Source organism: Dipodomys ordii, unplaced genomic scaffold (genome assembly GCF_000151885.1).
Source record: "Dipodomys ordii isolate 6190 unplaced genomic scaffold, Dord_2.0 Scaffold61, whole genome shotgun sequence".
In the NCBI taxonomy this organism is placed as follows: domain Eukaryota; kingdom Metazoa; phylum Chordata; class Mammalia; order Rodentia; family Heteromyidae; genus Dipodomys; species Dipodomys ordii.
In genome coordinates, this window is record NW_012267277.1 from 522,689 (window position 1) to 536,581 (window position 13,893).

General features: G+C 41.0%; 1 protein-coding gene across 1 annotated transcript in view; it reads left to right on the forward strand.

Moving 5' to 3' along the window:
- Positions 1-11,217: 11,217 nt before the first annotated feature.
- The window catches only part of Osbpl9 (oxysterol binding protein-like 9), a 131,846-nt gene continuing 129,170 nt past the window's right edge, over positions 11,218-13,893 (forward strand). Inside the window, exon 1 of the mRNA XM_013022192.1 lies at positions 11,218-11,328. Within this exon, the coding sequence (XP_012877646.1) occupies positions 11,218-11,328 (111 nt within the window). The remainder of the gene's footprint in view (positions 11,329-13,893) is intronic.

Here is a 13,893-nt window from a genome sequence, read left to right on the forward strand (position 1 = left end):
ATGGTGGGTAACTTGCCCAAGGATCCACAAGAGACAAGTAGCAAAGCTTAACTATGGAACTAGATATGCCTGACTTCAGAGCCCACGTGCTTAACATTCTTTAAAATTTGTAACAGTCTGATAGAGCTGGAATAGATGTAGAATCCAGAATAAGGTAGGAGAGAAAGTGTGAAGATGAGACAGAGCCAAATTGGTCCAGGCCTTAAATAACAACTGAGACATTTAGATGTTTCCTTAAGGCCAGAGTTTTTTTCTTTTTTCTTATTTTTATGTTCCTGGCAGTACTAAGGTTTGAAATCAGGGCTTCACACTTGCTAACCTGGCATGTTCCACTTGAGCCATACCTCCAGTCCTGTTTTTCATGAGTTATTTTAGGATAGGGTCTTGCTTTCTGCCCAAGCATGTACCTGAACTGTGATCCACCTACTTTTAAGCTTCTCATCATCACTTTTAAGATAGGTGTTCACTACCATGTCCAGCTTCCCTTCTATGGAGATGGAGTCCCATTTTTTCTTCTGAAAAATTTTCAATCTCTGCATTATTGACTTTTTGGGTCAGGTAATTATTTATTGTGGAGGGCTGTCCGCTGCATTGTAGGATTTTATTTTTATTTTTGTCGGTCGTGGGGCTTGAACTCAGGGCTTGAGCGTTATCCCTCAGCTCTTCAGCTCAAGGCGAGCTCTCTACCGCTTGAGCCACAGTGCCACTTCCGGTTTTCTAGTGCTTAATTGGAGATAAGAGTCTCACAGACTTTCCTGCCCGGGCTGGCTTTGAACCGTGATCCTCAGATCTCAGCCTCCTGAGTAGCTAGGGTTACAGGTGTGAGCCACCAGCGCCCTGCCATGGTAGGATGTTTAGCAGTGTCCTTGGCTTTTCCTCAATAGATGCTAATAGCATTCACCCCAGTAATTATGACAACTAAAAATGCCTCCAGACATTGCCAGATGTCTCCTGATGTGTGTATGTATACTGAATGTATGAGGGTGTGTATGCATAAAATTAAGCCCCAATTGAGAACTGCTTCTAGGCATTAGTGGGACTCAGTGTTTGAAAAGAGGAATATGATAAATATTAGTAATGCTTTCCTAAAGTCAGTATCTCTTATAACAACCATTGTGAATGTTCACAATGAACTAACCTTTGTGAGAAACTGTATTTGTTTCAGTTCTGATAAGCTGGACTTGCATGTACTATCTTACTAACATTCCAGTGGAGTCTATTCATTTTCAGTGAAATGATAAAGTGGACTATGCGCTCCTTAAGGACAGTCACCATAGTGCTTTCTTTGTTTTTTTTTTATATCAGCTCCTGGTATGATGAATGTATGATGAATGGGTAAGTTTTAAAAATTATATTATGGGGGCTGGGAAGGTGGCTCAGTGGTAGAGCGCTTGCCTTGCATGCATGAGGCCCTGGGTTTGATTCCTCAGCACCACATAAGCAGAAAATAAAAAAGCCGGAAGTGGCGCTGTGGCTCAAGTGGTAGAGCGCTAGCCTTGAGCTGAAGAGCTGAGGGACAATGCCCAGGCCCAGAGTTTAGGCCCCATGACCGGCCAAAAAAAATTATATTATGTAAATAATTAAAATTTATGTTAGGATATAATGATGAGATTAGAGGTTTGTTAGAGGTCTAAAATGAAACAAAAATACATTTTAGTCTTTAAATGCAAAAATCCTACAAATCAATAAAATGTGTACACTTCATTATCAAGTGTGCTTTTCCATTTGGGAAAAAGTTTATGACATGTTTAGCATTCATACAGTTTTCTTCAATCTGTAAGGATACACTTAAATTGTTTGCTTGTCTCAGTCCATTTGTGCTGTTAGAACAAAATATCTATGACTGGAAAATTTACAAGACATTTATTTCTCAGCTGTATAGCATGGCTGTTTATAGTCACAGCTACTCAGGAGATGGAGATAGAAGGATCTCTTGTGTTCACTAGTTAAAAGCAACATAACTACACACTGTCTAAAACATGAGAAAGAAGGAAAGAAAGGAAGGTGAGGGAAGACAACAAAGAGAAAGAAATAATTTTCAGAGTTCTAGTGTAGGAAGTCCAAGATTATGACACTAGCGTATTTGGTGTCTAATGAGGGCTTTTCTCTGCTTCTAAAATGGGGTTTTCTTGCTGCATTTTCATATTAACTGAAAGAGGTAAAAGCGGTTGACTGCTGTGTCCCTTACATGATAGAAGAGATGAAAGGACCAGGCTGCTCTCTGAAGCCTCTTCTATAAGAGCATTACACCTATCCATGGAAGAAGGTCCCTGTTGGCCAACCCCACAAAGTGTTCACCTTTTAATGCTATCACTTTGAAGTTTACTTCCAACAATGAATTTTGGAGGTACACATACATTCAAACCATAGCATCAATGTCTAAGGCATTTTAGATTTACTTTATGCAATTCAATTCAGTATATACTGAGCTAACCCAGGAAGGAAAGGAAGGCATAGTTACCAGCCTCTAAGATGTGTCTAATTAAAAGGGATGTCAAGCTTCTGGGTCTTCTTAACCTTGTTCTATCTCTTATCAATGATGTGTTCTTGGGCTAATAAAGTCTGTACTTTTACTTTCTCTTTAGACTTCTTACTCCATACAAAAAATACTTAAAGACGAATGTATTGAAATAGAGACAAACACAGCGCAGCTAGATTCATTATTATATATTCATTTCTCTTCTGGGTTTAGAAGAAATAGAAGTCAAAACATTTTCCTTGGGTCCCTATAAGTATCACAAACCCTTAGCACTATGCCTACTATACCTAATGAATAAATTATGTTTGGGACCCATTATTGATATTCCCACTCTTTAAAAGTTTAGTTTTCAAAGGGTTGCTATAATGATTACTTGAGGCACTTAAGTGCTGCATGAGGGCAGAAACAAGTTTGATTTATTCTTTATTATGTACATACAGCCCTTGGCATAGAAAAAGCACTCAATAAGATGAATGTTAAATTAGCCACAGTACAGTGCACACTTGATACATATCAGATTTATTTCATCAGACCTCCTTGGGAATCATTCAGGACAAACATAATAGATATTTGCAAGTTGGAGTATATGGTATAGGCCTTGAATGGAACAGAAATTTAGATCAAGATTCTCCCTGATCTAAAGTGAGCCAACAACTTCATATGGTTTTGTGTCTTATTTATATATTTATCTCACTCAGTCATAGCCATAATACCATCTATCACAGGTGTTTGGGTAGGAGAAGGAAGTTTCAAAACTATCACTTTTACTCTCCAGTGTGGTGTATTTACATACTCAGGGAGTTGTTCCAGTGTTGCCTGTATCTCCAAATCCTCCAGATCTAATTACAAAGCTACAAAGTGAGTGCATAAATTATTCACTAAGGCCCATGTTTTGGAAATCACTGTATAGTCCTGGGAATTAGATAGGAGGTTAGATCTTTGTAATTGATATGCTTCCCCTTCAAGGTTGAAACCTTGTGGATCAGTTCTTTCTGTCTGAAGGCAATGTGTCTGCAATTTTGCAGGGCTAGTTTGACATTTAAACTCCAAACACTAAATATGGGGAAGAAAAGAACATTTCAAACAGCCCATCCCAATTCTTCTCAGGTCTTCTTCTTCAGCCTAATCTCCCACCCCAGGTGTACTTGTTCCCCTGGTTTAGCACATCTGAAAAAAGATGACATTTCCCATGCGCATCTTACAGAATCTCAAGCTTTCAAGCGTCTGCTGATATCATTCTGTTTGCCTGGAATATTCTTCAAAGCCCTCATCATTCTGGGAATCTCGAGAGAGAGAGAGAGTTCCTATTTCTAGTAGTTTCTCTACAAATATTTTCTCCTAAGAAAGCTAAACATGGTTTCATGTCTATAAACTCATCTCAAACATTACTTCTTTGGCAGTCTTTCTCATCTTCCTTAGAAAGAACAGAAGCAAAGAAATGCATTTGTGTTAGGCACCAATTATACAGAAGTATTATGCTGGATTCTTTACATCTATTATCTTATTTAGCCTTCAGGGTAATTTTGTGCAGAAAATATCGTTTATCCTCAGTATCTAGTTCAAGAATCTGCTATGTAAAAAGGTCAAACGTCTTGAACAAGATGGAGGAGGTAAAATTGGAATTCAGATCTACCTGGCTATCTCCCTCGGGCCAGTCAGTAGTTCTTGGCGAAATCTTTCCATCATGGCGCTCCCCAAACATTATCACTATATGGCAGTTTATTTACATACTTCCATAATCAAAATTCTTGAATCAGAGAGCTTCAAATATTCGTGTTTTTTTTTTCTCAATGACTGGCACATGGTGAGTGCTCAGAACAGTGATGGAATTAGGTGAGTGACAACAACACACTTCACAATTAGCTAACACGTGTGTATGTGTGTGTGTGTGTGTGTGTGTGTCAGTCGTGGGGCTTGAACTCAGGGCCTGGGTGCTGTTCCTGAGCCTCTTTGTGCTCAAGGCTACTGCTCTACCCCTTGAGCCACAGTGCCACTTCTGGTTTTTGAGTGGTTAATTAGAGATAAGAGTTTTACCAGGACTTTTCTGCCCAGGCTGGCTTTGAACCACAATCCTCAGCTTCCTGAGTAGCTAGGATTACAGGTGTGAGCCACCGGCACCCAGCTGCAAACCATTTTTAAATGTATTATTGCACTTAATCACAAAGAACCATAAGAAAAACATCTTGCTGTTGAAAGCTAGCCATTTTTTCCTAAACTTGCTGTTTCACTTTCTCATTTCTTTAGCTAGTGGAATGGGTGTAGGAAAGACCCAGGAATTGCTGTTTGTAGACAAAAACAAGTTCTTAGTTCCTTTACCCAAATAGAAGCATAATTTGTTTCCTCTACACTCAGCAAACGAAGCTAGATTTTTTCTATGTTTAGAAGGTAACGGTCTGGAAATGTTTTCTTTGATGGCCAACAAATGCCAATTAAGAAATATGATACCAATAATAGCAATAACAATAAAAACCCAGTTGTTGGCAGTTTAGGAAAAGAAAGGGAAGCAAACTGGCAATAATAGTGCACTATGAAATAGTTTGCATCTATGCAGTGGATTGTGGAAAAGCTGGGAATAATTTTTGCTGAATATTTTTTTTAAATCACATTTCTTAAACAGTTGTGTAAAGAAACTTCATATTGGGGCTGGGAAGGTGGCTCAGTGGTAGAGTGCTTGACTTACATGCATGAGGCCCTGGGTTCGATTCCTCAGCACCACATAAGCAAAAAAAAGCCAGAAGTGGCTCTGTGGCTCAAATGGTAGAGCGCTAGCCTTGAGCTAAGAGCTAAGGGACAGTGTCCAGGCCCAGAGTTCAGGCCCATGATTGAAAAAAAAAATCACCAAAAAACCTTCGTTTGAAAAACACAACAACCAAGTGGCTACTTAAATGATTATTCAGTAACACAAGTTAGAAACCTTGTGACTCCCTTTTCGCCTATCTCATTTCATTCCATTGCTTAGTGAGTTTTAAAATCTTATCTCTAAAAGTGTTTCTGAGTGAATATAGAGAACCATGTTTTTCTTGTTCTCTATCTCTGCTACCATTGTCCAAGCTTACATTTGCTTAGCTTTCAATGGCTTTTTAACTCTAGTCTTGCCCTTCTCATTGTGTCCTCAATTTGCTGTCAGTATGACCTTTAAAAAGCCTATTTCAGGGGCTGGGAAGGTGGCTTAGTGGTAGAGTGCTCCCCTTGAATTCATGAGGTGCTGGGTTCAACTCCTCAGCACCACATAAGCAGAAAAAACTGGAAATGGCACTGTGGCTCAAGTGGTACAGCGCTAGCCTTGAGCTGAAGAGCTGAGGGGCAGTGTCCAGGCCCAGAGTTCAGGCCCCATGACTGACAAAAAAAAATTCTATTTCAGTGGCAGGGGTAATACTGTAGAGACACACATCTGTAGTCTCAGCTATTTGGGAGGTTGAGGCAGGAGGTCATGAGTTTGAACTAAACTTAGGATCACTTCCCCCACTGTCTTAAAACAAAACAAATTAAATAACATTAAATTAACATCTAGGGTTGGGGGGAGGGTTTATTGCTTAGTGATAGAGAATGCACTTAGTCTGCACAAGCCTTGAGTTCCATCTTTAATGAAAAAAAATCATGTCTTTAGCATTTATTGATATTCTAAGTGGTAGGATGAATCAGTCCCAATTTCTGTCCTAATGAGTTTATGATGTATAAGGCTTAGCATGATCTCTACCCTTTGACTGTGTCTAGTTTTTTTTCACTATGCTTTAGCTGCCACTTCATTCCATGCAAGGCTAGTCACTAAGAAATGTAGGAATGAGAGCCGATGTGACACCACCAGGTTTAATTTTAGCTGATGATCTAAAGCATGCAGATTGACACTTTGTGTAGAATGTAGATTAAGGGCAGTGGAATTGGATATGATCTTAGGAGTCATGAACTGCCCTTGCTGGGCTGGGAATGTGGCTTAGTGGTAGAGTGCTTGCCTAGCATGCATGAAGCCCTGGGTTCCATTCCTCAGTACAACATAAACAGAAAAAGCTGTAAGTGGCACCGTTACTCAAGTGGTAGAGTGCTAGCCTTTAGCCAAAGAAACTCAGGGACAGTGCCCAAGCCCTGAGTTCAAGCCCCAGGACTGAAAAAACCAAAAACAGAAAATCAAAACAAACTGCCCTTGTTCCTGGCTCTTCCTTTGGACCTGTTTTTGTTTTTGTTTTGGTCGGGCGTGGGGCTTGAACTCTGTCCCTGTGCTCTTCAGCTCAAGGCAAGTGCTCTACCACTTGAGCCACAGCGCCACTTCCATTGACCTGTGTTTTGACAGTTGAAGCTAAGCTTTCTGATGTCTGGTGAGCCTGATGAAAGTTAAAACTGATTTACAAGTTGTCGTTGTTATCTATATCATGTCCATGATATTTATTGACACACAGACAATGCAAATATAGCTTGTAGCAGGGTGAAATGAATATAACAAAAAAAGACCTAGGTTCTAATTCAAGCTTTGCTGTTTACTGATTGTGTCACCATAACAACCTATTCAATAACCCAGTAGCCCAAGGATTTAATCTATAGGATGGGTGGTACTATAATATAAATTTTGTAGTGAGGATTAAAGGATAAAATATAAATGACAGCGTTTAGTTCAACACTAAAGGGACACATAATTCAGACAGAGCAACAATTCTTAAGCACTTTTTGTATGTTGGGCGCTGAGCTCCTTTTGAGGGCTACAAAAATGAATAAGAGGACTAGGGATATAGGTCACAGTACAGGGTTCACTTGGTATGCATAAGGCCTTGGGTTTGAGCCTCAACAGTAGCACGCATGCACATGCAAGCACACACACACACACACACACACACACACACACACTGAATAAGACCTGTTCTTAAGAGGCTAATGGAGATAATTAATATTATGTAAATGCCTTCTTTTAATCTGAGTCATGATATTTGAAAGTACCCATATTTTGCTTACTCCAAAAGTCATCAGCAACAAGAGGATTTCTGCTCATAAGCATTTGGAGTACAAGTTTCCATGAGAAGTGCACCTTGTGTTTTACAGGAGGTGATATGGAGAAGGAAAAGAGAGATGTGAACTCAGATACTCACAAATAAATACTACTAGCTAGCTAGGTAAATTGGTTAATTTCTTTGGATCTCCATTCCCTTGTTTGTAAAATGTGGAAACGAACTCACTGATAGAACTATAAGGATGACTAAAGGTGATAAGGTATTCTGGCACAAAGTAAACACTCAACCAACTAATGAGAAAAAATATCTAAAAAGAAAGAGAACAGCTTTGTATTACACCTCAATTGTATTCATGTTTTGTGCCTATGGTTATATAGTATTTATTATTATCCACCAAGCTAAGCTCATTACTGTATGAACTCATTTCATCCTCAAAATAACCTTGGGAGATAGTTACTATTGTTATTCACATTTTAAATAAGTGAATCTCTGGGAAAACTGAGGCACAGAGAATGTGGAAATTTTGCCTATCTAGCTACTAAGTGATGGAGCTGGGGATTGAAACCCAAGTATAGGCAAGTACTCCTTAGAAATAGAGATACTTTCTGAGAAATGGGTTATTAGGCCATTTCATTATTATGTCCTTATACAAGTATACATACATAGATGGTTTGGCACACAGTACACTTTAAAAATGACATATATTTCCTTTTAAAACTTTATGTTAAGACTGGAGAGACATTTGTTGAATGGTAACTTCTGTGTACAGCTACTTAAGTAGAAATATAATCTTTAAAAACTGAAGACTCAGGGGCCAGGAAGGTGGCACAGCAGTAGAGTGCTTGCCTTGCATGCCTGAGGCCCTGGGCTTGATTCCTCATCAACACATAAACAGAAAAAGCCAGAAATGGCTCTGTGCCTCAAGTGGTAGAGCGCTAGCCTTGAGCTGAAGAGCTCAGGGACAGTGACCAGGCCTAGAGTTCAAGCTCCACGACTGACCAAAAAATAAATAAATAAATAAAGTTATTTATTAGCTGGGCGCTGGTGGCTCAAGCCTGCAAACCTAGCTACTCAGGAGGCTGAGATCTGAGGATCACGATTCAAACCCAGCCCAGGCAAGAAAGTCCATGAGACTCTTATCTCCAATAAACCACTAGAAAACCAGAAGTGGTGCTGTGGCTCAACTGGTAGAGCACTAGCCTTGAGCTGAAGAGCTGAGGGACATTGCCCAGGCCCAGAGTTCAAGTCCCACGACCAGCAAAAATAAAGAAAACCACAACAAAACTGAAGACACAAACATACATATTAGTCTAGGCCTACACTGTATCAGAATGATCAGTATCACTATCTTCCAGCTATACATCTTGTCCTATGTGAAAGTTATCAGGGAATACCATACGTGGATAGAGCTATCATCTCCTTTGTTTTTGTTTTTTGTTTTGTGGGGCCTGAACTCTGGGCCTGGGTGCTGTCCCTCAGCTCTTCAGCTCAAGGCTAGCACTCTACCACTTGAGCCACAGCGCCACTTCCGGCTTTTTTCTTTTTGCTTATGTGGTGCTGAGGAATGGAACCCAGGGCCTCAGGCATGCAAGGCAAGCGCTCTACCACTGAGCCCCCTTCCCAGCCCCTATCATCTCCTTTGATAGCAATGTCTTTTATTTAAATATCACCTGAAGCTATTTTACAATTCTTTCTTTTTTTCTTAACAAGTAGGAGTACATGTTGAAATAATAAAAGTATTATAAAGTAACAAAGTTGTTTATTGTCATTATCTAGTATTATGTGTTATACATAATTTTATGTGCTTTTTTTTTTTTTTTTTTTTTTGGTGCTGGTCCTGGGGCTTGAGCTCAGGACTGGGGCACTGTCCTTGAGCTTTTATGCTCAAGGCTAGCATTCTACCACTGAGTTACAGCTCCACTTCCTGTGTGTGTGTGTGTGTGTGTGTGTGTGTGTGTGTGTGTGATGTAGTCCCCAGCCTGGGTTGGCTTCAGATCTCAGCCTTCTGAGTAGCTGAGATTACAGATGTGAGCCACTGGTGCCAGCTTGACCACAGCGCCACTTCCGGCTTTTTCTGCTTATGTGGTGCTGAGGAATCAAATCCAGGGCCTGATGCATGCAAGGCAAGCACTCTACCACTGAACTACCTTCTCAGCCCCTGTTCTATACTTTTATATAGTGGCCAGCATAGATTATTTTTACACCAGTATCATCACAGACACGTAAGTCTTACAGTGTGCTATGATATTATGATGGCTATAACATCATTTAGGCAATAGAATTTTCCAGCTCAGGTTTGTTTCAATCTTAGTGACTACCATCATATATTTGGCTGTTGTTGGATGAAAACATTGCTGGCAGTTCAGGAGTGTGCTGTGACACCAGAACTCACTTAACTAATATACTTAATTACTAAGTTTTTTGTGCCTCCTTTCACCTAAGAGATAGAAGAAGCTCATTGTTTTTTGTTTGATTTTAAATCATCTTAACTACTGACTTACTGGCACCTAACCCATAATCCCCCTTCTCGTTCTTGTTAGTATGGAGTATCTTTGCTCCTGTCTAAGGTCAAACCTTTCCCTTGGGTTTGGGATCTCAGTCTTATTGAGGGATCCAGAGTTGTTCTTTCCTTTGTCTGGAATGTCACCAGTTTTTCCCATGTCTGAAAATTAGCAAAATAATTTTCTCTAAAATCATCAATCTAAAAAAAAAAAGTAAAAGGCAAAGAAAATCCCTCCTCTAATTCTCCAGGTTTAGATAATGCTCCATATCTGGGTTCCCTTTTTAGCTTTTTCCTGTATTTGCACAGCTTATACTCATCCTTCACATCACAGTTTAAATGCTACATAAAGGCCTGATTTGACCACCTAACAAAGCACTTACTCTTTGACTTCCTTCAGCTTATTTATCTGCAAAATGTTATTGGATAGCTTTCTTGTTTACTATTTATATTCATCACAGAATTTAACCTCTTGGTGCTCATCCGTTATTACATTCTCTGGACCTTGAATAATAATGTATGTTGTCCACAAATACTTAAATTTTTAATTAGTAATCTTGTCTTGTCTCCTACTACGTTCTCCACAGCTTACAACTCCACTCACATTGATCTCTTACTGTTTCTTCAGTTCGCTAACTCCTAACATCCAGTCTTTGTACTTGGTAATCCTTCCCTCTTGAAGGTTCTCGCCCCAAGCCTCTCTTTCATTTTCTTCAGGTTTTTAGTTTTTCAAAACGTATTTAAAATGGTATTTCAAATATTTAAAAGAGGTCCAACTCTTTCTTTTCCTTAAATTTCCTCCGCAGTCCTTACCAATTTTTTTTGTATTGTCTTACCAATTCTAAACACTCTGTCTCATCTACGATCTATTTTATTGTCTGTTCACGCTTTCCTCGCCTTCCTTCAACCTCAGAGTGCCTAGTGCAAAACAGCAAATGTCTATTAAACGAGTGGTTTGTGGAATGGATGCATTCATGAGTATCAGATGTGAAGTCTTTCGGACGTAAAACTCCTCATGTGAATAAGTAACCTTAATAGCAGTTATCACGCTCACACTCTCGCCACCGTTCCGCGAACCCCATCCTACACACCCAACACACAATAGCATCGGAGATAAAGCTTGTGTGACTGTGATTGCTGGGGGCGTGGCTCCCGGGCCGACTCGGAGAGGCTACTGGCCACGCCTCCTCCCCCGCCCCGGGCGCAGAGGCCCCGCCCCGGCCCGCGGAGGCTCCGCCCCCGCATGCTGAATGCCTTATAGGCGAGTGACGTCAGGCCGTTTGTTGTCATTGGCGGCTCCCAAGATGGCGTCCATCGTGGAAGGGCCGCTGAGCAAATGGACTAACGTGATGAAGGGCTGGCAGTACCGTTGGTTCGTGTTGGACTACAATGCAGGGCTGCTTTCCTACTACACGGTGAGTCGTCAGCAGGCCCGGCTCCGAGCGCATCTGGGACCACGCTCTTTGAGGGGAGCGGCGGGGCGGGGGGCTTTGGAAAGCCGGGTTGTGTGGCTTGGCTGGGGGCGCCGCCGTACGGGAGGTCTCCCGTGCTGGGGAGGGTCTTACGCTCCGGATAGCCAATGAGGGTGAAGGTGTTGCAGGGACAGCCAATGAGCAGGCAGTGGCTGGCTGATTTATGGGGTGGGGGCAGCTGCGTGATTTTCGGGGTGGGGTATTATGCTTTGCTGGGACCCGGCGCGGGTGTGAGTAGGTGATGGTAGTCAGGTTTTAAAGGGTCCGGCCATGCGTGCGGCCATCCCCACATTGCCATCGACTTTGCACTGTCCCCTCGGGCTCCGTGAAGGACCGCACCTCTTAGCTTCCCTCAGGGGAGTGAAGAGCTGTGTTACCTGGCCGAACGAGCTTGGCCAGGTCCAAAGGTGACCCTCGGGCGACACCCCTCCGTCTGGCCAGGATGAATGTCTTATTCTGGGGTTGCACTCCTTTTTTCCGCGGGAGGCGAGTGTCACCGACGCCTTAACTTTGGAGAGCAGAGGATTTCCCTTGCACGAGTCTTCTGTCAGCCGAGAGGTGGAGGGATCCTGACGTGTCCCCCTTAAAGTTGTGTCCCGGGGAGGGCTGATTTCAGAGTATCACTGTCAGGAATACGAACCAGTGGCTGTGGGCAAGTAGATGAATTGCTGTGATCTTATGTTCTGATTACACCCTCCACCCCCATTGCATTAGAGATGGAAGGTGGGTGGCATTAGAGAAATTGCTTCCAAAGGTACTTTTTTGGAATGGTGTATAATTAATAATAGCCAATGAGAATAAGGGAAGCGCTTCAAAGGAGAAAATAGAGTGCCCCAAGGGCTTTAGAAAGTGATAGAAGAGGGAAAAAATGCAATTATGGTAGAATAGTGTTGATGAGAGAATTAGGGACACATACTTATTACTTCATTTAAAAAGTATTATTGAGTCCTGCTATATTTCCATACAGCAAGAATTAACGGTGATGAGACACTGTTTCACAGGAACTTTTATTTTAGAGTGTGCCTCTTAATTTGTTTTGCTCTTATTAGCTCTTCAAGCTAAGCATTTATTATCTCCATTTAATAATTTTACAGTTTTAGAATCTGAGGCTCCAGGCTTTTAAGTAATTGGTTCTAGATCACACAGCTGGCAGTAAGTGGTGGAGTCAGAATGCCAAATTCTTGGCTTTTTTACTTTTTCCACTGAACTTCACTTTTGCTACAGGAAGGAAAAAAAGTGAAAGCTTAAGTTGCTAAAACAAACGTGCAAGAGTAGCAACTTCCTTTCTCTACATTCCCCAGAAACCTCATCAAACCCAGGGTCTTGGATCTGTTGTGAGCTCTCCCACTGAACTGTACCCGAAGCCTTTCGATTCGTCATTTTCAAAAGGAAAAAAGCAAAACAAGACCAAACTCCCAACCCCATTGTGTTTAGTTAGTTTTAAACTCATTATTCAAAGCTCAGCATAAAGGCTTATTGGACCGGGGCTGTAAATCCCAGCATTTGGAGGCTGAAGAGAATCTTTAATGGCAGTCTAGGCTGCCATTAAATCTCTAAACAAGATTACCTTTAAGCAGACATGGAAGAGAAGCAATTGAACATTATATACTGAAAATTCTTGGATATGAAATCCCATGACTGAGATAAATGCAGAATAATAACTGGAATACATTAGATGTAATAAATTTAAAATCCCACAGAATTTAGTAATTTCAGTGAGTGGCATTATGAATTAAGTTCCTTTTAAACAACAACCACCACCCTATTACTTGATACTTTTTATTTTATTTTATTTTTGCCAGTCCTGGGGCTTGAACTCTGGGCCTGAGAGTTGTCCCTGAGCTTCTTTTGCTTAAGGCTAACACTCTACTACTTGAGCCACAGCGCCACTTCCAGCTTTTTTCTGAGTAGTTTATTAGAGATAAGTCTCATTGACTTTCCTGCTTGGGCTGGCTTTGAACTATGATCCTCAGATCTCAGCCTCTTGAGTAACATGAGCCAACAACACCTGGCAACTTGGTATTTTTAAATCTAGGGTTTAAATCTAGAGAGGTCCCATACTAGGATTCTTGGGAGCTCATAGCCTAGACAGAATGTTCCTTTTCTTATGTGTGTGTGTGTGTATTTCCTTTAGTATGTGTACTTTTTCTGCCTCCTTGTCTTAGTTTTTCAGATATATATATATATATATATATATATATATATATATATATTCTATAAAATAGCTTGCTCGAGGAAGGTGGTATCATATTTCTCACTAATGGATGTTTAGAATTTTTTTCTTAGTCTTCTGTTGTTTGCTTGCAGATAAATATTGTACCGTCTTAAAAATAAAATGACAGGCTCAGTGGTAGAGTGCTTGCCTTGCATGCATGAGGTCCTGGGTTCGATTCCTCAGCACCACATAAGCAGAAAAAAAAGCCGGAAGTGGTGCTGTGGCTCAAGTGGTAGAGTGCTAGCCTTGAGCTGAAGAGCTGAGGGACAGTGTCCAAGCCCAGAGTTCAGGCC